We start from the raw sequence: 24438 nt of genomic DNA, 5'->3' as shown, positions 1-24438 counted from the left end.
TATGTTGGCACTGAGATCTGATCTCCTACTAAGAGTGGCATCCTTGTTACTAGTCATGTTTGCTGTCATAAATATTACCAAATCTTGAAAGAAGTATTTATAAACAAGATTTAGTATGTGTGTTTTCATAAAATGTGGTTTGTTTGTATTCCTTTTCAGCCCTCCTATAGTGATATTGCAGCCAATCCAAAAGTTTTAAAATGGATGACTGAACTTACCAAATTGAGAAAGCAAATAAAAGGTAAGGGATGCTACAGTTTCTGGTGTTCTACAAACACAAATTTTCTACATGACTAAAATGGTGAAGTCATTCAGTAAAATGCCACAGCATAGTAAAAAGGCTTCATTTCTAGATTCTGAACTATTAAAAAATCAAAATCCAATTATTCTTGTGTCATTGAATTCGTCAGAAGAGAAACTTTGCCTATGAAAACTGTTATATTCCTTTCTTTCCTATTCTAAAAGAACTGAGAAAGTTATTTCTTTTAAACCTTTGGATTGAGCAATTTTTCTCATTTCAGATGCAAAGCAGAGGAGCTCGGATGGAGAATTCATACCTCAAACACGTCCACGAAGTAACACTCTTCCAAAAAGCTTTGGTTCCTCTCTTGACCAAGAGGATGAAGAAAATGGAGATGAGATGCGGGTTGTGCAGAAAGAGAAGAAGCCCACTAAGGAAGCTACACTTGAACTCATTTTGAAAAGATTAAAGGAAAAACGAGTTGAAAGATGTTTGCCAGAAGATATAAAAGTAAGCATAAGATTATGGATAGGCTGTTTCTAAGAGAATAACAGAGGGAAATAGAGCACTGTCAGACCTTGACAAAATGATGCCTCTGTCTAGCAGCCCTTTGCCAAGCCCTTGTATTTCAGACTCCGTGGGGAAATGATCGAGATGAACCATGAACTACATTTTCCTTGCTCACTCTTTATTAAAATATTTACAATTATGTGCTGACAATATTGGACAGCTTTAAATGGATGAAGGTGGGATGTATGTTAATAACTAAGTTTGGCTAAGGCATCTGTATAGCTGATAGTGTAGAGAAACTGTTAAAGTGACTTGTGTTTGATTAAATGTGAATTATTCTGACAGAAAATGACAAAGGACCATTTGGTAGAAGAGAAAACATCTCTCCAGAAAAGCCTCCTGTATTATGAAAGTCAACATGGACGGCCGGTAATACTTGGTTTACTTCATCAAACTATATTAACGTATGCATAGACAACAGTAACTTTTGTGCAGTAGTAATACCAGAATTTAATGCTGGTGTGTGGGGGTAGGGTTTCTTCTCCAAAACACAAAATTACCTGTTGATTTCCGTGTTGACATTGGAGGAATTTATTGCACTGACTTCTTGAAAAAAAAAAAAAATAGTATGTGTTAATGGGCCCTTTTTTCACAAATCAGTAGGTTATTGGGGTTTGCAGAGTGATTGGTGTGGTTTGGTGCCTTATATGTCTGTGAGGCAAAGAGAAGTCTTAAAAATAAACAACACTATTGAATTTCCTGGGAAAAAGTCTGAAATGTTATTCTGGATTTCACAAAACCAGAAATGAAAAGACACTTTTTCTCCCTCCAAGTCTGTGGCATGTATCTTACATAATTGGAGGTATGGAAATTAGAGTGACTAGCAATTAGTGCCTGAATTTCTGGGTTTTTATCTTGGACAGTGTTCAGCATCACTAGTCCAATCACAAGATCTTTCCGGTTACTGTTCTATCAGCCTTCTGGACTTGGCACACTAGCTGTAGAATCAGCGCTGCCGTATAAATCTGACCAAGCCTTTCAGTCTAAATGCCAACGAAGAATAATGGTCTTGGAGATCTCGGCACTGGTTCTACAATTCCCTTGGGGAGAAAATGCCAGTAACTGTTCAGGATAGCCGTTAAGATTCATTATGTTAGGGTACATAGTGCCCAAGAATTGTGAGTAAATCAGATATCAGATAAAATCTCTCTACAGTTTCATCTTTTTCTTTTTTTCCCCTGTCATTTCTGTAGAATCATCATCATGGCGAGGTGCACATTCTTCTCCCACAGTTCTTGGTCCCTTTTTTTCCTCTTTTCCACGGGTCTTTAAAGATAAAAGGTTTGCTTCTGCTAAAGCTCCCCTAACTTTTAGGAAGTCTTTAAAACTTCATCCTGAAAAATATAGGGAGTTAAAGTGAGGAAAGAGAGGAGGAAAAAGCACCCACTTATTCCCCTTTATCTGCATAAACCCCATTTCATACATACAACTTAAACTAGTTTTATGTTCCTAGTTGGAATGTACGTGGCCTGGCATGAGAAGCATACCGCTCTGTGTTTGCTTGTATAGTATTGAGTGACTGGTATAATTAATTCTGTGGTTTCTCTGCCTTTAGGTTACTAGAGAAGAAAGACATATTGTGAAGCCACTTTATGACAGATACAGACTTGTAAAACAAATGTTAACTAGAGCAAGCATTACTCCTATTCTTGTGAGTAAAACAAATGCTATTTCTATTTTTTTTTCCACTTTTGAACTGCTAGGCTGCCTTGAGAAGAGCTAGTAATACTGTTCCATAAAAGTTCCTTCCTTTCTTGTGGAAGATACAGGATGTTGTTGTCACTGTACTTGAGGCATTTGATTTACTGCTGAGAGCAGAGCAGTTCAAAGCTGTCTGTGACCTTGATGGCTCTTAGGAAGTAAATGGTTCTTGGTGGAAGTAAAGAAGCTGTTCTAACTTGCCGTGGCCGAGGCGTTCCCAAGTCCTGCTAGGTGTGGATCCACAGGACATATTGTACTTTTAGTTCTCCCAAGAATAGTAACAGCAGTTGCAGTGAAGCCTGCCTCTCTTCTGTGCTGCGGGTCGCTGTCACTGGAGGCACGAGTCATAGGGTGGCCGTAAGAACCATTTCATTCCTTCATGCTTCCCCAGTGTGAGACGTGTTATCAATGTCTGCAGCATCTGTGCAACATCTGCGCTTTTTCACTGTTTTCACTTCATTTCCTTCTCACTCGTGGTGCTTTCTATTCTTTTCTTTCCTCTCTCTGTGGCCTTGTAAGAGATGAGGAAGAAAAGTTTTCATACAGTGCAAAGGAGGTTGATGTAACCTTGTTTGCAGTGCCTGTACAACAGTTGGGGGATGACAGCCAGATGGCTGGCTTTGTTCTTCATGAGCTATAATCAAAATCTTGCATGTTGACCCAGACTTGCAACAGAATGGTTTTGATATTAGCTATTTGACCCTTTTAGAAGGAAGGGATTGCATATCTGACACGAGATAATCTCTTTACATACAGGCAGTTCTCTACCAGATTTACATAGCTGGGCAGTGGCTTACTCAGCAGGAACTTAATCAGCTGTTTACGTTGACTCTGACGGTTCTTAGCTGTCTCCTTTAAGCCAAAGTACGTTGAGATAAAGGGACCAGTTCAAGATCATTCCTTTCTTGCACCTACACTTTTGGGTAGCTGCTTTTATAGAAAAATGTGGTGTACATTGCAGTCATATTTCAGAGTAAGGGCTGTTAGTTATATCAGTATCCCTTTTGAACTCTATAAACACAGGTTACTCTTAAACACCTAAGCATTTCTCCGTGACTGGTGAGTGCCATGAAGGTTACTGGTAGTGCCCTTGGCTGGTTGAGTTTTATCCCACCTCTCACCTCAGAAATCTGACTCCCTAGCCGAGATGCATTTTATATGATCAGTAGCCTTATGACTATATCGTAGTTGTTCAGTTTTGGTTTTGTTTTTTTCTTTGGCTGTGAAATAAGGGGAGGGTTGATAGCCAACCAAGAGGGTTTTAAATTCAGAAGAGATCTTGGTAACATAATTCCTAATCTATGCTGTAGGCAACATCTGTAAAATATTTTTCACAGGCCTCTCTGCCTTTGAAACCCCTAAGAGATATGTGGAGCACTCTAATTACCAAGGATTGTTCAGTGGTAGCTTCTAGGTAGGCTGTATTCAGTGCCAGATGTTCAAGAATTGCTTTTTGGTTTATGTGACAATTGCTTCCATGGTATGTCTCGTATGGTATCACGGTATACTAATCACATACACTGAAGACTGTATGGAAATGTCCAAAGAAGCAGAAAGTTATTTACCTTTCATGAACTAGTTTTTTGACAGGTCATTGTCTGTGTGGCTTTTGTGTTCCACCTTCCTCCTGTTCAAAGAGTCCATCTGTTGAAATTGCTTATGCTGTGGGGGGATAACGGATGAGCGGGGCGTAACTGCAAGCATGCAACAGGCAGCTAACACTGATACCTGTGCAGCACAGTGGCTCCTCTTCTAGCCTGAAGCTCAAAGGATTTTGACTCTGAGGTGTCAATAGATAACTCTTACATAGCACTTCCAATTGTGGGGCTTCAGAGTGGTCTAGAAAAAGAAACTGGCAGTATTGTTCCCAGCGTCTGTCTGGCAGAAGATAAAAAATGGCTTTGGCATTGTGTAACTTCATTTTTACAATCTCCCTGCGGTTTGGTTTGGGAGGAACAAGAGTAAATATGAAATTCAGAGGTATCTTTGCACTTTATGAATTTTCTAGAAAACATGGAGAGGGAGTTAGAGTGAGTGCTTTTTATTTTGAGTCAGAAAAATATTATTAGGGTTTCAGATATTTTTACTTCTCTGTCAAGGATACTTGGGGCATCTGAGCTTTTTGAGTTATATGGTTGTTTTGTCTGTGCTCTGTAAGTATGTTCACAGTCTTTTATTTTTCTGAAAGAAGAAAAACCTTTAGGTATTAGGTGGCTTGAACAAAATTCTGACTGCACGCAGCATTTAATGTTGAACTGCACATAATGAAACAAACTTAAATTTTTGCAGGGGTCACCATCAACCAAGAGGCGGGGGCAGATGTTACAGCCCATTATTGAAGGTGAAACTGCTCATTTTTTTGAAGAAATTAAGGTGCGTACAGTGCATTTAAAAAAAAAAAAAAACTTCCCAGCACTTGTAATGGGGAACTGAAATATTTCATATTTGTTTTGAATTTCTGCTTTGACTTTCAGGAAGAAGAGGAGGAAAGTGATGGTTTGTCTGCAGACCTGAACGATATCTTAAAATCTGCTGTCCAAACGCAGTCTGTTTTAAGCCCGGTTGAAAACTCTGAGTCTGATGTTGAAGATGGTCAAGAGAAGCTGACCCGGGATCTCAGGCTGTCAAGCACCCGCGCTGCTTCTATGTATGTAAAAAGAAGTGACTAATTCTATTACAGAAGTTGCAATTATTGCACTTAACAGTCACGATACCATATGTGTGATGTTGGGTGGAAGGGAGTGACATGTTCAGCACTTGTCAGGAAGTGTTTGGCTTGAATGAGTGTTCTTTCCTCTGACATGTCTGATGAAGATCTTTTTGTATTCACTGAATTGTTTAGTATCTTCTAAACCTTCTTCAGCCTTACTCGAGCTGTGTAGACAGCAAAAAATTTATACCCTTTTATTAACTATGAGATTGTTCTCAATATTTCGCCATCAGACAGAAAGCATATTCCTTATGAGCAAGGCAAATTTATTATTAGTGCAGCTAGCTCACTTGTTTTTGACTATGCTTTGAAGAATTTAAATTTTATTGTATGGCCAACAGTGTTTTTCTTTCACTTGAAATTTTTAGGCCTGAATTATTGGAGCAACTGTGGAAAGCCAGAGCTGAAAAAAAGAAGCTACGTAAGACATTACGAGAATTTGAAGAGGAGTTTTATCAGCAGAATGGAAGGTTTGTTTAGCACAAAACCAGATGCTGAACAGCAGCCTCATTTTATAGCCAAGTATTTTTTTTTTTTTTAACTTTCTATATGAATGTTGCCAGATGGAATCTGATAGTGAAGGAAGTCTGCTCTGGAGTTTTGTTTCCTCAATTACAGTCTGTAAAGCATAATGTTGAAAATAGAAGAAGTGGGTTTTTTCCATTTAAAAAAATTTACACATAAAAATACTTTTTAATAAATATTTTTAAATGAACACACACCCCTGAGATTATCCCTCTGTCTTTAACATAGGGCAAGGAAGTTTGCCTATTTGTCCTTGGTCCCAGTAGGTCAGTCCTGACAGTGGATAACTGCTTTAGCAATAAAGGGGGATATAATTTTTATTCTTCTCTGTGTTGTTTAGTTCTTTTAGGCTTCTTATTCAAATATATGTTGTTACGAATTTGATTGAACTGTGTAATAGGAGGTTTCCTGAGGTGTATCACCTCATGAACAAAACTAACAACCCTCAAAGAAGGTCAGTCACTTTTCTGACTGGCAGACGTTCTCACTTAAGGAGATACACAGCAGAAAGTATAGTTAACTGTAAACTCCTGGACCATTGGTCACACAAATTCCACTAACATGGCTTCATCATGCACTTACATAACTCCTTTTGACTGTAATGGCAAATAACAAGGTTAATAATGAAGGGTTGATTTAAAAATAAGTCAGATCAATAGATTAATTTATTATAGCCCAGTCTTAAATAAATAATTCTCTGTTATCAGTTTGTGGGTCAGTCTACATACAGTGAAAATGTAGATAGACTTAAATTTATTTGTTTTTTTCCGTAATGTATACACAGGATCTGAAATGAAAGTCTTCATATCCTGTTAATAAAATCTCCAGAAGAACCTAAGAGAACGATTTATAAACAATGCTGCAGCAGTTGGGCTGAATAAATGCTGCTGTGTTTTCTGTTCAGTTTTTTAGGTGATGGCAATTTTAACTGCAATGAACTAAAATACAACAATGTGTCTATTATTGGAGAACAAGCTGCCAAAAATGTTTTTATTTGCTCTGAGATAACTGCGCTTAGCTGCTTTTGTGTTTGGCTTGCTGCAGTATGGAAGATTTTCTTGAAACTTAGGTGTGCTTCTTTTTACAGGAACGTACAGAAAGAAGATCGAGTTCCAATGCTGGATGAGTACAGGGAGTACAAGAAAATTAAAGCCAAACTTAGGCTGTTAGAAGTCCTTATCAGCAAACAAGATTCTTCAAAATCAATTTAAATTATATTCCTCCAACCCATTGAATAACATGATGTTTCCGTATACTACCACTGTACTTAGTGGGTGCTTGTGTTCATTTGTCATGCACTGTTGAAAGAATCCCGTTTGTGCACTTTATTGTGGTGCCACTATAACATGTCTGAAGGGTAAGTAGGTCCTGTCTAGAGAGCAAGTAAGATTTCTAAGTTTGGGACTGCTCTATCCAACTTTAGCAAACACAGTTTCCATCAAAAGTTTTGTTTTACAGATGCATCCATCTCGTTCCAAAACAACCATAGCTTTTTTGCCTTTAGCATTCAAGAACTTTGAGACTTTTGTTATTACCAACTTTTTGCGTTATTGAAGAAATTATTAATACCATAATGCTACACTGAACTACTCCTCTTGCCTATTTTTTATTATGGGGGGAAAAAAAGTCAGCAAATTAAACATACAGCTCTTTTTCCTGGAACATTTAAAAAACAGACTGAAATTCCTTTCAAAGGACTGCTATGGAACAACTTTAATTTTTGGTATTCTAAATTGCACCTATAACACAGTAATAATTAACATCTGTGGATTTTGCTCATTAGTGGTCACATTTCCTCCTTGATAAGGATGACAGTGGACAAACCAGAAAGTGACCTTGCTTAGTGTCTTTTAAAACATGGAAAACTGAGAAGTTATATCACATGCTGCCTACAGGACTTACGTTACTGTTGTTCATTTTATCATTTTATCGGTTATTGTTTATCAACTAGTGGTGACGTAGTGTTTTGTCTGAATTGGATACTGCATCTCCACTTTCGGAAGATTTGAGGAACATAATGAACATTTCAGTGTATGGAAAATCTGGTGGTGCTCAGACTTGCGTAGCTTCAGCAGAAAAGAGCTGGCTTAGGACAGTTAAAATCCCGCTGTATCTGAAATAAGTATGATGTCAAGGGCTAAAATCAGTGTAGTTAATGTGCACCACAGGGTGAGCTGTTGGGTTTGAGTGAAAAAATTACTGCTGTTTATCATGATTTTGTTTTACAGTTGGAGAATAAAAATAAGTTACCTAACTTTTATGATGTAAGCAAAACAGTTTATGGGCCTTGCATGATTTAGCTTCAGAGTTGAAACTAAGTAATGTTTTGAGTATCACATCTGCTGTGCTGAATGATGATTTAGCTACTAGCTTTATGCTCTGCGACAGCCATCAGCAGCTGGTTTTGATCTGGCAAAATCTAAGTGTTAATTTTAACTGGTGCTTTCTCAGTTGTTTTTTTTCTTCAATGTATCAGTTTGATTGTGGCCATGTTTTGCATGCACCTACTCTCACTGCATGTTTTTATGACTGGCTAATGTCAACACAGCTATTCTTCACACTGCTTTATGAAAGACCAAAAATGAACTTTCTCACAATGCAAGAAATGGCTGGCCTGTAACCTCATAGACTTGCTGTTCTGTCATGAAGCATATGAAATAGGTTGAAAGTAGGATTTTTAGTGCTCAGATTTCATCTGTGTACTGTAGGATACTTCTTGTTTTGTTTTACTCTGCTTGTAGGCATGTAATTTTGGAATTCAGAAAAAGAAAGCACTAAAACTATTGAGCACTGGTGGTATGCCTTTTTTGGGTTTTTTTTTTTTGGTTTTTTTAACTGCAAAATGATCTGGGACCTTAGAGAATGATGAGGTTAAACTAGTCTTGAGACCATTTATAAATTTTACAGTTCCATTGTGCAATGTACACTTCAGTTACTTTTCTATCAGTCTGCAGACACGGGTGTATCCAAACATTGAAACTAATGTGTACTGTATAGTGTTGTACATGAATGTTTGTGTTTTATATACCACATGCAAAATGTCAATATGCACTATTTAAATGTTTTAAATAATATATTCCTCCTTTATAATGCTTAAATCTATATGATTCCAATATTTTTATAAGTGAGTGAGTGATCAGACTGGTTCCAATTCAGAATTAACAGCTGCTTTGTGTTTGTTATGCAGTGTTTGGCTGTTTATTCAGTATAGTAGATAAGCATGGCAACAGTTATGCTGAGTGTGTTTTGTGCCATCCTTGTTGAGCAATAAATAAATGGTAGAACTAGGCATTTTGTGATATAACAGTTTTACTTTGGTAAAAGCAAAACCTATATATCTATATGGATATATAGATATGGAATATATATAACTAAACCAGATATAATTGCATTGCTATGTCTGGTGCTCATTGTATAGACTTTTATAATAAAAGTACCTTAACCTTTATTGTCATATATCTGTTTCTCATCATGCTTTCTCCTCCACTGCCATCTCTTAAAAACAAGGGCCGAGTCCTTCGCTGCTCCTGTACGTGTTTGTCGTGTCGGGGTGTTGCTGCAGCAGGTCCCGATCCCACGCGTGCTGGCGGTGGCTCAGCCGCTGCGACAGCCCTTGGGGAAGCTCCAGCAGTTGAAGCCTTATTTTCCCTGTTCAGACTGTGCCTCCCGACAGGGAAGGGACCAGATCGGCTCCTGAGCTGCCAGCTGGGCTTATGGTGCCATGTGGGGCTTCCGCTCCTGCTAGCGTGCTGGCCTGCTGCGCGATGCCACCGAGCAAACCGTGAGTCTGGCTCGTTCCTGCTCTGGCGGGAGCAGTTGTGGGAGTCGATGGGGCAGAGAGCACGTTCAGCTGTTACTGGGCTAATTAATTCACTGCCAGTGAGTACACCTTCAGCTGACGAGCAGTATTTGGTTCTGTCTCTGTATCCATAATGATCTCTTAGCCTTCAAATCAGTACCACTGCAGTCACTGCTGTGTGTGTGGCCAGAAAACACTGTTACTGCACACAATTCTGTAAACACAAGAGGATGCTTTTCCTCAGGACCAAATAGATTTTTTTTTTTTTCCCATAGTATATTGATGTAAGTTCATACAAAAAGTGATTGATGTCTTTCAAACTGACTTCCATTGTATTTTGTGTAAATCCACCTTTCTTCAGCCTAAGGCCTGGCGGTGGACAGAAGAACTCCTGAAGGTGAAGACTCTGCTAGTGGATGTGTGACAGTGCAGGGAAATGGGAACAAGAAAAATGAGTAGGAAGTTGAGGGAGCGAGTGGGGGAGCAGAGACAGAAGGCAGCCTTTGGTACATTCCTCAGGGTGGGACAGAATCACCTGCCCTCTGAGCCCATGGCTTTCCTCTAAAGATGGGAGGAAAAGGAAGCAGAAATTCTTAGGATGCTGGCCTGAAGAACGAACAAGGTTGCTACAGATCTGTTCTACAGTCCCCTGTTTTTCCTTAACATTATTTATTCAGTGAAGCTTGCTGTGATCAAGATGCTAACGAGAAGACAAAAATCCTTTAGTTTATTGCATGTGGATTTGAAGCATTTCCCACTAAACCACTAAGAAGACTTTAATGAAGGAAGATAACCTGGTGTTGAACACCATTAGCCAAAATGGAGGAGAAACATATTTTTGAGGGTGCAAAAAGCTCAGTGAGACTGAGACAGATCTTCCTTGCTGATGCAGCAGTTCTGAGAGCACAGATCTATAGTATTCCAAGCTTTACCTCTTTAAACAGGTTTGCTTGAGCCATTATGTTAGTGAAGGGCAAGGAGATTTCTGGGAGAAGTGAGGCAAGGTTTAAAGAGGGCTTCCTGTGCCCCTGAGGGGTAGAGCAAGGCTGAGGAGTGCTGGAAAGCTCCTCCATGAAGTTCTGGGTAAGTAACTGTCTACAGGTTTCAGGACTTCTTTGTAGGAGAGGGCGAGGAAGGCTGGAGCTGCCAGAGGTGCAGTCCAGCTGCTTTCCAGCGTGTTGGGCTGTGGAGTTATCGGGATAAACAGATCGACAGCCACCTGCGTTTGCTGGGACAAGCGTCCTGGGATCCTGCATAGCAACAACAACCCTTTGGAAACGAAGGGAAGAGACGTTTTATTTTAAACTGGTGCCTTTTAGAAGAGAGAGGGCAGCTTGGCTTGGCCAGGAGGCTGAAGTACAGAATCAGTGAAAACCCCAACAGGCAAACCGGCGCATGGCTGTGTTGTGCCCAAGGGATCCCTTTTGGGTCCCTTCAAAGCCCTGTCTGCTCCCTTGTCTGGGACACAGCTGCTCTGCCCTGCCATTAGACACAGAGAGACTGCAGCACCAGGCGGCTTTAGAATATTATAAATCCTTGCAGAATTTCTGTCAGATTGAGGATACTTTGGAGGCTGGATCAGGCAGGGGCTGCGTGGTGCAGGTGGGGTGTCGCAGCCTGGCGCTGGCCCTGTGTCTTCTCACAGTGTGTTCAGAGGGCACATGGACATGTGTTTTATTTCTTCCTGCAGCTGAGTCCCAGCGATGAACAAATATTAATGACTACAGAGCAGCAGACAGCTTCTGGCCCTCACAGAATGCCTTGTCTCTACGGCAACAGGTATAAATGGATTTAAGAATAAAGAGGGTGTTCTGGAAAGTCAGGCTGGTGCAAGGGTGATGCAAAGCACCCTCTAGTGGTACCAGCTGCTCAGGCCCGACCAAATTGATTTCCCCCCCCCCCCCCCCCCCCGACAGAATAATTTTTTTTCTAAAGGCAACAGTAACCTGTTTTGGAAGAATTGTTGAGAAATAAGCATTAACCTCGGCAGCAAATGCACTAGCAAAAGAAAGCAGTCGGGGAAGTGAAGGCCAACGGCCCGTGGGCTATTCTGGGCTCAGAGGAGAGTGAGGAGGGCACAGGATGCTGCCACTGCTCGTGGTGGCACAGCTCTGGCTCACAGCAGCTCCAGAACAAGGCAGAGGAATAAATGTCGTTGAGGCATTTGCAGAGATGCCTACCCAGAACCCTGGCAAGGTTGGTCAGTTCTTTTCAGTTAAAGCAGCACCTGAAACTCTCAGAGAAAAGACCCAGAAGCAACAATAGTACATCCCTTTATTAACATTCCTGCTTCTCTTATCCAGAAATAGAAAAAAATAGTGGGTTTACTTAAACTGTGTGAAGAGTCGGGCCATCTCTGTTACCAGACGAGCTGCTGCGTTTTACTGTGGCATCTTGCCTGAAGTACCTTCAGTTGTTGCATTCTCTTAACCCTCCTGAGTTGCACATTAGTGTTATTTAATTTGCTCCCCAACCTCATCGTGTACCTGAGGAGCCTAGAACACACAAACACAGCCGCATATCCATGAGACCATGCTGCCCTTACACTTGCATTTGCAACCTTCCTCTTGGTTCACTTGTGTCAGCTGCCAGGGGTCCCAGCCCTGAAACATCCCCCTCCCTGGGCTGCCACAAGATGTTCTAGAAGAGTGGCAATATTTCAAATTCTTCTCCCACCTCATTCTTGACTAATGTCCTTACAGGCTGCTCTACTAAATTCTTTTGTTTCCCTCTTCCCTCCCTGAGGGCAGCTGTTGTCAGCCACTGTAAGAGCACATAAAATATCTTAAAATCACTGACCTTTGTGTCTCTGGGGTTGTCCCTGGGTGAGGGTTTCAGCTAGGGGTAACATCCCTGGGGATGGGAATAAGACTGCAAGAACAGACGTGCACACACTTACTGCTGAAATTGTGCAGTGGAGACGTAGCTCTGAGCTGTGACTCTGTCCATGTCCTCAGTAGATGGAGGCTTCTCATGGAGTCTTTCCTCCCCTTGCTGTGACTTTGATAAACTCAGATGGCTCTATGCAACACCAGAGGGATTTAAAAAAAAAAAAATCACAAAACCAGCCCCTGGGACATGTCCTGTGGGGAGGGGGCATGCATGCAGGAAAAGATACATGGCAGCTTTGGGGAGAAAAATGTTCTCCATCTGAAAGTTGATTTTCCTTCTGTCCTTTCCAAAAAAACAGGATTGAGGAATACATACTTCTTTTCAGAGTTGGGACTGCAAGCATGGTGCCTAGTAATGTTTACAGCTAGCCAAAGGGCCTTTCCCTCTCTTGTAGAAGTGATTTTTTTTTTTTTTTTTAAATAAATTTTTAGAAGTACTTGCACAGGCTTACACCAGATACGGAACACCAAAGTCTGCTGGAAACCTTTTTGTAAAGTAAAAGGAAGCTACATAATCTTCCTTCTTGCTGTAGATGCAGCCTATGACCCAACAGATTGTTGTAAAATGTGTTTGTTTTCCATACAGCTGTTTCTGTTTAACATTTGGGCAAATGTCCAGCTCACAAGTTTATACCACTGCTAAGACACACTGACCTCACCCTGCTGCCAGCTCTGCTAGCGTAGTGTATGACCTTGCCTGAACAAGCTTTCATTTGATGTTTTGGGTGTAATTAGTGATTTTTCTTTATAGGTCTAGCTTTTGCTATTCCTGTGATGTTAAAAATAGTATCCTGTGGAGAAACAGCTTTTATAAGTAACAGTGGGGACAACTGTGACTCCTTTTGTATTATTCAACTTGGGAAATATAATCAGCAGTTTCTAAGAATATAGGAAAGAATAAAGCCTACCTTTTCACTAGCGCTGTTGCCATTGGAAAGCTCAGAACTATCCCTTTGAGTGGCTGAAAATTCCTTGCTTGTTGTTCACACGAATGAGGAGAGAGAGAAGTCCTGTGAGAAGAGGTCTGTGCTCGGTGCAGGGGGGTAACAGCAAAGGCCGAGATCTTACCTGTCCAAGCTCTCCTCTGCTGCATTTGTATCCATCTGCGGTTTCTTCAGCTTGAGCATGACAAGGACTTTATTGCAACCCTGAACGTAGACAGGGGAAGTTGGGCCTGTTAAAGGGCTTGTGTGTAACCAGAGACACTTTTGCACAAGAATTTGAATGCAAGGAACAAACTGTCAGCATAAGGCCTTGGCAGTTAAACACAAAACTCACCAGTCCATTGCTTTCTTTGCTCCCTTAGCTCAGAGAACTCACCCTGCTCTATCTCAAATTTGTCATGAAATCCCTGAAGGTAATAGCCAACCAAAGCCAGTAAGAGTTTCTGTTTTCAGGCATATTCTGTTTAATCTTACTGTAGTCCTGGGTAAGTAAGACTGAGCTTGGGTGGGGGCATCTAAGCTGTGCTGTTGCTGACCAGACCGCTGTATCCTGGCCAGGGACCTGCCTTCCTTCTCTGTAATGAAAGCCAGGTGCTGCAGAAGCAGCAGAACTTGTCTCTGCGCTGCTCATAAAACCCTACAGGGAGATTCCACATAGATACAGCTGCCAGCCCTCCTCTGCCGCGCACTCAGGGCTGGCCAACTTGGAGCAGCACAGTCGGAAGGCGCAGGTCTCCCATCCCACGCCCAGCTCAAGCTGATTGATCTCCCTGGAGATGCTGAATTCCCCAGTTTAAGTCAGGTTTTGAGGCGGTCCCAGCAACAGGACTGCACGCAAACTCTCTGGCTTCAGCGTATGCGTTTGGCAAGTCATAGTTTCAAGCTGAACTGAAAAGGAAAGATTTGTTCCTCTTTGGTGCTCATTTCTGGCATGTAAAAACGGTATGAACTTTGTGGAGTTTTAAAGGTATGTATTTCTGCTTCTCTGCATGAGAAGATCTTAAGTTTCTCAGTTTGGAAGAGCAGCAACAGTAAGCTCTGAAGAAAGCTGATGATGGGATAGATCACAAACCAGGCTGGCCTTAAATAATGCTTTTAAAAAGGAGAAGGTACGTCCCTTGCACCCGAACTCATACGCTACGCTCAGCGTTAGGCGCTCCTGCGGGTTTGTGTTGTGGAAGGATGTCTGTACCTGCCAAATGTTTATTTAAAGTGAAAAATCAAATACTGCATGCTCTTAAGTGGTTACGGCCCAGCTGTTTAAGGCTCTTTGCTATTGATGTAGCTTAGAACTCCTTCTCTTATCTTGAATTAAATGAGGCACTTACAGAAGTGTTTACTTACCTGTCTGAAGAGGTCTCTGAGCTTAAGTTCTTGACTGGGTATCGCTTCAAAGGCTGCTTTGACTTCTGAATAGGTGTAATTTATAATAGCCAAAAACACGTTCTGCACAGAAAGGATGCAGTTAGATATTTGTTTCTGGAAACTGCGTTTATATTATGCTAGGGCTGTTGTTTTGGGGCTGTTCTATGCTAGGGTACCTAACTAATGGAACTGAAGGACTTTTCTGGGTGCAGATGTGCTTCTAATGCAGTTAAATTATCTGATAATCTTAGGGTCTTAGAGAATATTTTTGGGAGACAAATAATTTATTTCCTATCTGCAGTATCAGCTAAAAGGCCCAGTTCTTTGGAGGTAACGCATTTCCTGTTGTCTACTTGTAGCTTTTTCAAATGGTGTTTCAATCTGAACTAATTAATGAAACCATCAACCTAACTGATAAAGCCAACAGTCCCATCAAAGTCTCTCTTTAACCTTCCTACCTGACAAGGCTGACATTACAGAGTTTGGAAGAGCACCCAATTAAGTTTTCAGAAATTAAAATCTCAACAAATGGGTGGTTCAACAGAGCGAAAGGTGCAATGTGCTTGTTTTGTGGTCCAAAAGCCCCTTTCGTGGCTGTTTGGAGGAAGGGAGAGCAGCGCAGTGTCTTGCCCGCTGGGAACTCCTGCAAAAGGGTTCGGACTGTTGCTCTGCCCAGGTGTGCTGAGGGACAGCCAGGGCCAGCCCACTGCCACCCTGGGGTGAAAAACACTGTCTCACAGCACTGTGCCACAGTTCTTCTCTACTGCTTCTCTTTTGGGCTAAGGCCAACTGCATGAGTTTCAATAAGGCCAAATGCCGGGTGCTGCACTTGGGTCACAACAACCCCCAGCAGCGCTACAGGCTTGGGGAGGAGTGGCTGGAGAGCTGCCAGTCAGAGAGGGACCTGGGGGGGTTGATTGACAGCCGGCTGAACAGGAGCCAGCAGTGTGCCCAGGTGGCCAAGAAGGTCAATGGCATCCTGGCTTGCATCAGAAATAGCGTGGCCAGCAGAGACAGGGAAGGGATCTTACCCCTGTACTCGGCACTGGTGAGGCCGCACCTCGATGACTGTGTTCAGTTTTGGGCCCCTCACTACAAAAAGGACATTGAATTACTCGAGCGTGTCCAGAGAAGGGCAACGAAGCTGATGAAGGGTCTTGAGCACATGTCGTATGAGGAGCGGCTGAGGGAACTGGGGTTGTTTAGTCTGGAGAAGAGGAGGCTGAGGGGAGACCTCATCGCCCTCTACAACTACCTGAAAGGAGGGTGCAGGGAGCTGGGGATGAGTCTCTTTAACCAAGTAACAAGTGATAGGACAAGAGGGCATGGCCTCAAGTTGCGCCAGGGAAGGTTTAGACTAGATGTCAGGAAGTATTTCTTTACAGAACGGGTTATTAGACAGTGGAATGGATTGCCCAGGGAGGTGGTGGAATCCCCATCCCTGGAGGTGTTTAAGAGTAGGGTCGATATAGCGCTGAGAGATATGGTGTAGATGGGAACTGGCAGTGCTAGGTTAATGGTTGGACTAGATGATCTTCAAGGTCCTTTCCAACCTAGTTGATTCTGTGATTCTGTGCTTAGGCAAAAGGGTAAGTATTTTAAGATGGTACCTACCAGCAACACGAAGAACACAAAGAATACAAATGTGATGAAGTAAATAGGTCCAAGGACTCTGTTTGCCGATTCTATGGTGTGAAAATTAAAATCTCCCAGCACAATACGAAACTGTGTAAAGCTGGGAGTAAAAAAAATACCAGAATGAGGTTGACTGGCTTCTCCTAAAGAGAAGTATTGTAAACATTATTTTAAAAAAGCAATAGGTGCAATTGAGAGTGATTCACCATTACTTAAGTCACTGAAATCAAAAGGCAAGCCAGGATAATATAGCAATGGTAAATTGGGCATTTAGCATATATTTGAGAATTTGAAAGTACAAAGGAATTTTTAAGTGGCTTGTATGAGAAAATACTTTCATTTCGGATAAATTACCTGTTTGGGTTTTTTTTTAACATTATTTCCCTTCTGTTCAAGCTCCATGATCCCTTATCTTCTTAGTACAGAAGGTCAGTATAGGTTCCTATGTGCCCTTATAGGGGATTTTATTCCTAGCTAAGACAAATAAATACTTATTTCTCTGTATTGCAGCATCTTGGAACTATCTCACATTTTCCTGGTTTAGAAGTGCCTTAATTTTACATGAAAAGCTGATTTCAAACAACCTGGCACACTAAATCTCTCCAAAGTTGTAAGAAACATAGCCATGGGCCAAATGCACACTGCAGGTGACAGGTTAGGGTTGCTACAGGGTGTGAGGAGCTGGCACCTGGAATTGATCTGATGTTGTTGCAACAGTGAGTGGCTGAAAAAATTCTGGGGAAGAAAGTAACAGAGCCAGCAGACGGGATCTGGGGACTCTTGGTTGGATGTTTTCTTAGAAGGGCAGCAATTCCTGTTTGCAAACGAGCTCAGCTTGTGCCTTGAGCCTCTTGGGCCTCAAGCAGTTCTGTGGTTTTCATGCTGGGGGCTGTGTCACCTACCCAGTGGCACATCTGCTGGGTAGTTTCCCATTCCAGCTTTTGAAAGAGGCCAGGCCTGCCCGACTGCCCAGGGGCCTGCTTACACACAGCCCAGTCGCATTGAGAGCTGTGGGGACTAACAGTTTACGCTTCCCTGACCTGCTTAATGTATGTGTGGTCTCTTCTGAACATATGAAGGCTTTTGGAAACAGATTGTAGAGCCAACAAAATTGGTTTTACTCTATGAAATAAGCTTAAGTGTTAGAGACCTTAAGTTCTGCTTAGCAGAAACTGGTTTGCACCTGCACCAACTGGGGGTTTTGTATCAAAAAGTTTAGAAAGTAGCATACATGCAGTTTTGGAAACTGGAAAACTCTTCAGCTTGTGACCCGAAGGCCAAATAGCCTAACTGGGCATAGGCAAAGAAAATGGTGAAGAATATGATGGCAAATCCAGTGAGGTCTTTGGCACAGCGAGATAAAGTGGAGGACAGCTGCGTCATGGTTTTGTTAAAGTTTACATATTTAAATATCTGCAAGAGAAAAGAACTTATTGTTATTGGGGGATCAAAATACATTGCAACTTCTGAACAGAATTTCTGGAATGTTGTATGTAATCATAATTTACAGGTTAAGTCTTACCTAGAAATAAGTCGCGTGGTATTTATCTGTAAGGAGAACTGGGATTGGGTGTGTTTCTGGAGAAGAGCAATGTTCTGCAGGGCAGATACGCTCATGTGCCAAAGCTAATAGCGTGCAGACAGGACTTTGCTGGCTACTGGTACATGTATCAGCTCTAGCAGAATCTGGGCCCTCGTCAAGGAGGCCGCAAGCCACCCTCCTGCATCCGAGGATTCCCCAACGGGCTGAGTTGGTGAGGAGCTCTCTTTGGGTCTGAAACAAGGCCTGAACAAAAGCCTTGTTCAATGACAGTCATTAATTATAAACACAGTTGTGCTAGTAAATGAACAGTAATCAGTCTGAGGGGAGGGGGATGCAGGGTGGAGGTGCAGCTGGGGTACAGAATGGACATAACGAGGAAGACTGTCCACTGAACTGGTTAACAGCCCCTGCTCCCTAACAGCTTCTTCCTGCAGCCTCGGCCTTGGGAGGTGAGGGAAGGCCAAAAGCCCCTTTCGTTTAAAAGGACATGATTTTCCATGATAGCTTATGTTCAGGTATGTGGGGCATGACATAAAGTGTGATCTCTTCTGGCAGATGCGAGCACCTCCCCTGCCTGTTTTGCAGCCGCTTTGTGCTGGGTGTTTTACAAAGCCCTTAGGGGAGAGTGGGCCTGTGAGCAGTGCGGGGCCAGGCAAAGCTGTGGGAGGTTTCACCCAGTCACCGGGAACACCGAGGCCACCCAGACCAAAGTCACTGATGTCTGCTGGGTGCAGACCCCAGCCCGGGCCAGCAGGGTCTAGCAGATTAGGGGCAGTGGCAAGCAGACATGCAGGACTGGTTTGGCCCCAGAGCACCTGGTTAGGAACAAAAGTAGCCACTAATCTTAGAGAAGTTGGCTACTCTGTCCAGAGGTCAGCAAATCTATTTGCAAGTAAGAATGAAATTAAAGGTGTCCCAGCAAAAAGCTCCTTCTGAATCAAGTTCAGACACATTTTGCCTTCCTCTGCAGTTAAAAAGTAGCAACTGTTTTCATAGCTTTTGTATCCAAAAGCTATGAATAGCTTCACCTATTACAGCCATGCCGTCTGTATAGGTCAGGCTGTGACCTGGATAACATTGGGTCTAGGAAAAGACTGAGTCTGAGGAGGCTGTTTGGCCATGGTGATTTCCCAGCTGCTCCAATGCAGACAGCTGCCCCTATGCAAAGTCTTTTTTCAGATGGGCTTGGAATTTGTGTGACCCATGTTTATGAGAAGGAGGTAATTTTAAACTCTTCTGGAATCTTATAAACAAAATTCTCCTTTCAGCCCTACCTTTGCAATTCACCCATGAACATGTACAAGTGAACATTCATGCTATGCTTAGAAACATGATTCCTGAGTACAAAAAAAGGGAAAAAAAGCCCAAACCAGTACCTTTATCCAAGCAAAGAAGACGTTGATAGCAACCATGTTGTTGTAACGGACTTGCCAGAATGCAAGGAAATAGAAGTCTGGATATACATGGTCATCAGACAGCAGCTCTTCCATTAGCAGGGACACTTCTACAGTGCGGTAGATGTTGAAGGCGATGGCAAGCACAGAGGTCTGAAGGAAAGCAGAAGCAAGTGAAACTGAAGCCCAGCTACAGCCCCTCTCTTCACCCTTGTCACTTTGCACAGGAAAGATTGTACCGGTTTCAAAAGGCCCTTGGTTAGATTTGAAGAACCTGAGCTTTTTGGATGTTTTGTCATAAGCTGTATATATGATAGTACTATTAGCCAAGTCATTTGTAATTGTACTGTGGTAATTCTGGGTTTGTGCTATGTAACATGCTGCGTACGTTCTAATTTTACCGTGTTAGCTCTTTTATGCACTAGTGCTTCACTGCTCTGCAAAGATTAAGGCTAAAACAAACATGATGGATAATGAGTAGACAGGATATGGAACCGCAGCAAGTTGGCAGCAAAGCTAGAAAAGAGTTTGAGTGTGCTGAACCATGGTGGGCTGTGTGGCTGCCTCAGTGTAGGACATTGGGTGACTGACTCTAACCAGACTTGGGCTGTCGTGGCTCGTTGGCTGTCTATCCAGCGCCAGCCTAGGCTGGCAAGCACAGAGGTGAAAGTCAAGGGGTAGCTCACCCCCAGTAGCAGCAATTCCAGCCAGTTCCAGGCACTTCTGAAATACTCCTTTTTCAGTTCTACCATTTTTATAGCTTCCTGGATTATGAATGTAATGATAAAGAGGCAAAAGACGATTTCACAAGAAGCCAGGAAGTAATCATAATATGTCACATATCTGAGGAGCTTCACAGAGTAGATATGTGAGGAGGTGAGGACACCCCCAGTAGCAGGGAACTCTGCCACCAACCTGAAAAAAATGGGGAGACCGATGTTAGTTACCATCCCTTTAAATCACCTCAGCCCTTAATTTTCTAATATTAATTATTAAGACATTAATAGTATGTTACTGGAACTCCTACAGCTGTAAGATCTTCTTGTAAGGGCTACACTAAGTCCCCCATGTATTACATAGTAGGGAAGGTTGGGGGAAAAAAGAAGCTCTTGGGATACCCAAGCTATGGGTTGGTTAAAAGCCTTTAAAGAAACTGTGTCTCAAAGAGCAAACGTTCACCCTACCCTGGTCTTTTCCTTCCACTAGCTGACAAGAGGACTAATAATGCAGGCTTTGACCTTGCAAAAGGCTATGAAATCTATTCCAACAGACAGCAGCAACCAGACACCAACTATTCACAAAAAAAAAAAAAAAAAAAATTCTGCATCTGCTCCCTGGACTAACTGAATTTCTGCATTTTTAATGAACTACTGTCTTGCCAGCTGCTACCTGAGAAACATGGTTACAGAGGCCTGAGGTGACCAGCTTTTCCTTGTGTCCTCGGGGAAGCATCATGCCTCAGTAAACTCGATTACAGATGTACTAAAGGTAAGAACTCACTTGATTACACAGAAGAGGTTTAAGTTAGCGTTATATGTTGAGAAGTCGATAAATACAACCCTGGTTCCTCTAGTGAGCCAGCTGTTCTGCCTGAGAAATGCCAACTTCTCCATGCTCTCCTGCTTTGATCTAGGTAAGGTGAACATATATCCTCCATTGTTGTACAAGCTCATAGATCCCCAGTACCACGGGGATAGTGAGGAGGCCGAGGTGTATTTCCATCTGTCGGAAATGGGAAAACAAAGCTGTTCAGCTTAGGGAACCTGGACTGAAGGAAGCTTTAACTTTTATTTGATATAATCCTTGTTGTTGTGTTCTTCTGCATCCACAACTGACCATTTAAGTCAGACCTTTAAAAAACCACTTTTCTTTACATGGAGTATGCTTGAGACATATGACCTTAAAATATTCCCATTTCCCTTACTTGCTAAATACTCAGTACATTCACAAAACATCAATTGGTTATGAATCTGGATTTCACCCAACGTGGGCCAGACAGTTTATCATCTTAAAAACTTTATAGGTAAATGAAATATTTCTGGTTTACATAGTTCATTATTACTGTGGCATGTTCACGTGTTCTTTCATTGGGTTAAATGAATGCTAAATGAAGTGTGCGAAGCACGCCTTTTGGCTCTGTTTCCAGAGCATTTTAACATGACTCCAATTTATAAACATGGGATTTAAATTCAGGCCTCATATAATTGAGCATTTCTTCAGAGATGTTGGTGGAGATAGGCCCACTAACATGTGCTCCTGCTGAACTGGGCTCGCTGTTTCCAGTTCTTCCTGTCTCTCCGCTATAGATTTCCCATGCCAAATTCCCATCTATAGCGTTGGCACAAAACCAAATCCATGGTTTATTTCAATGTAAACAAGAGAAAAACTCAGCTAATTGCATGCATGGTTGTTACTAACTGAAGAATACTGGTATTAAGGATTCGGTTAGGTTTTCAAAAACATTTCTGAGCTGAAGGAGGATGACTTACTCGGATCCGTTCCCTAGGCCGAAGTCAGACCTGTCTTCAGCTCGATAATGATAGTCACTGTAACAGTCTTCTATAAAAGTGTGGAAATATGGGTAGATGGCGCAAGAGTTGTTGCGTACTTTCAGCTGGCGAATCTGGGCTACGCCCAACAGCAAATTCTCATAGTAAATATAGCTCTTGTTCTGGGGGGTTAACGTTGCGTTGTTGTACCATTTGTCCCAGTAGAGTCCATCCAACAAGGGTCCCTCTGCAAACTATACATACAAGTTTCAAAAGATTTAAATACCAACATTACCCCACTTTTTAGCATACAAATCTCTACAGGGTTCTCAAGTTACTTACAGCTAGAGTCTAAAGCTAGAATACAAACAATTCCCACCCATATGCTGTCTTATAAATACGATATATTTACATCTTTTCGCTATGAGACAATTCTATTCCCTATGCAATTCTATCAGAGATGTGTAATGGGATTAATTCAGGGTAAGACTATAACATACGTCTGTTTGGGTTTCATTGAAAAATTCTGCTGAATTCTAAACAAATATGTTTAAACACAAACATTATATGTTGTTTTAACAAAATCTGTTATCTTAATCTCTGAAGACCTGCTTTGGGATATTTCTGACTAGGCTTTTAGTCATCTGAATCTACATGAAGAAGTATTTTTTTTGAAGGAGTGGTAAAAAAATCCCTCTTTTTCTAGGTGTTTCTTAGATGCAGGTAAAGAGCATTAAATGTGTGGAGAACATTATTCTGAGTACAAAACAACATGCCCCCACAGTCTGAGCATGTATTACAACCATTTCTAGTACATCAGCACGTACATTTTATAGCAAGGGCTCATTATTTTACAGACTTGCAATGACAGACACTGTGATAAGAGGGTGTGTGCAATTCTTCCAAATGAATTGTTATAACTAGGAATTTCCATTTTTAAGGAAGAGTAGGATGAGAAACTTTGCCTTCTGCTGTCACTTGGGCAATGCTGGTAATTTTTGGGAAGTCCTCCACCTAGTATTGGAAACAGAGATAAATGTTTTGCAATTGTCACTGAAATATGATGTAATGTAACAGCACACCAGGTGAACCAAATAGTGCATTTTCCTGGCTGTCCCAGTGGAAATCATAAATGCTTTTTTTTAACACCTGAAAGTCAAAAGAACTGTAAAGCTGAAATCTTTCTGGTTTTATTGAAGCTTTTTTCAGACCAAGCCTAATATTGAGAATATGATGCAGCAATTAATTGGCCTATTGTTTTCCTCGACTGATTATTCGTAAATATCAGTATCATTGTTTGTACCCAGAATTTCTCCAAACACATTTTAAGAAGTTATTTACCTTTCTTCAGCTGAAAGCACAGCTAGCACGTGGTTTTTAGGAGACTGTATTGCTTCGAATTAACACTTGTTTGCTCTCTCAGAAAACATATTTTTAATGAAAGCCTTACCCTCCAGAAATCAGCTCTGCTCCTGATATTGCTGAAACCACTACTGTCATCCCCAGAGGAGGGCTCCAGGAAGACATAGGACATGACTCTGTTCAGGAAGTACCTTTCCATGTTCACCATGCCAAATGTCACTGGAAAGAAGGGGCAAAGAGGGGATGCTTGAAATCAGAGGATGCCCACAGCTTCTAACCTTGCTTCTCTGCTTCAGCTGTCGTTAAGTCACGCTGCTAGAAGGCAGCAGTCTGAGCAATTTCGACTGAAGTGACACTTTTGGGTGGAAGACAGGAGTAAATACTGAAAGAGGCACAGCCTGCACATTAATTATTTGTTAACAGCCACCTCAGTCATTTGATCGCTTACCTATACAGAGGTTTATCAGGAAAATGATGTAGATGACCAGCTCCCGCAGGGTTGTTTTCAGTTCCACCTCGCTGCTGTAACTGATCCGGGATTCCATGGCACCTGTGGGGGAAATGGCGGCGGGGGCTGAGAGGAGACAGAGGCCAGAGCCCTCCATCCCCGGCGAGGCCCGCAGCCCCCTGCCCTCCCCCAGGGACGCTGGGTGACAAGGCCTGGGCAGCACCGTGAGGCCCCGGGGTAACAGCAGCTGAGGGGGAGCCGGGGCCGAGCCCTAAGGGGGGCTGGGGCCTGAGGGGAGTCGGGGCCGGGGCCTGAGGGGAGCCAGGGCCGCCTCACGCACCTCTGCTGCTCAGCCGTGGGTCCACCGCGGGCTCCATAGTGGCCAGACTGGGCCGGGGCAGCTCCTGGCGCTCTCCGCTTTGAATCCCAACGGACCGAGCCTGTCCTGGTTTGGGCCAGGATAGAGGTAACTCCATGGGCTGAGAGGGAAGTAAACAACTGGCCACGTGGCAATTTGCTACCAGCTGAGTTCAAACCACAACAGCTTTTGGCGCCCAATGTGGGGCATGAAGTTTGAGATAATGGCAGAATGGGTAACAATGTTGATTTCTTGTCTCCTTAAGATTTTATCACCTAATTTGCATTATGTATTTCCCATGCTGTTGCTCACAGTCCGTGAGAGTTGGGTTAAGATCTTGTTTTTGCTGTACTGTGTGATGCTCATCTATGACAGGGTGCTGTCATCGGCCCTGGGGCTATTTACAATTGTGTTTGAGGAATTCAGGAATTTCAGATACCTTTGGAATGCTGATATTAACATG

General features: G+C 42.4%; 2 protein-coding genes across 6 annotated transcripts in view; one reads left to right on the top strand and one right to left on the bottom strand.

Annotated features, from left to right (window-relative positions):
• Window positions 1–9203, top strand: part of FAM13B (family with sequence similarity 13 member B) — a 51376-nt gene extending 42173 nt beyond the window's left edge. For 4 of the 5 annotated variants that reach the window (XM_074838119.1, XM_074838122.1, XM_074838120.1 and 1 more), the window contains 8 exons: window positions 160–241; window positions 522–751; window positions 1097–1180; window positions 2367–2462; window positions 4802–4885; window positions 4987–5159; window positions 5591–5692; window positions 6835–9203. In XM_074838119.1, the coding sequence (XP_074694220.1) occupies window positions 160–241; window positions 522–751; window positions 1097–1180; window positions 2367–2462; window positions 4802–4885; window positions 4987–5159; window positions 5591–5692; window positions 6835–6958 (975 nt within the window). In that variant the 3' untranslated portion in view covers window positions 6959–9203. The remainder of the gene's footprint in view (window positions 1–159; window positions 242–521; window positions 752–1096; window positions 1181–2366; window positions 2463–4801; window positions 4886–4986; window positions 5160–5590; window positions 5693–6834) is intronic. The other variant, XM_074838123.1, reaches the window with a different exon arrangement.
• A 1254-nt stretch (window positions 9204–10457) lies between these two features.
• On the bottom strand, window positions 10458–23774 carry PKD2L2 (polycystin 2 like 2, transient receptor potential cation channel). Its single transcript, XM_074838353.1, has 14 exons — window positions 23618–23774; window positions 23258–23388; window positions 21808–22061; window positions 20819–21040; window positions 20005–20233; window positions 19301–19471; window positions 17613–17794; window positions 16361–16481; window positions 14726–14827; window positions 13506–13585; window positions 13346–13412; window positions 12446–12567; window positions 11910–12041; window positions 10458–10815 (listed from the first exon to the last, which is right to left on the bottom strand). The coding sequence occupies exons 1-14, from the start codon at window positions 23772–23774 to the stop codon at window positions 10458–10460; spliced, it is 2328 nt and encodes a 775-aa protein (XP_074694454.1).
• Between the last annotated feature and the right edge of the window lie 664 nt (window positions 23775–24438).

Source organism: Strix aluco, chromosome 13 (assembly GCF_031877795.1).
Source record: "Strix aluco isolate bStrAlu1 chromosome 13, bStrAlu1.hap1, whole genome shotgun sequence".
Taxonomy (NCBI): Eukaryota; Metazoa; Chordata; class Aves; order Strigiformes; family Strigidae; genus Strix; species Strix aluco.
The sequence above is the reverse complement of the archived record's forward strand: the minus strand, read 5'-3'. Positions and strand labels throughout refer to the sequence as shown.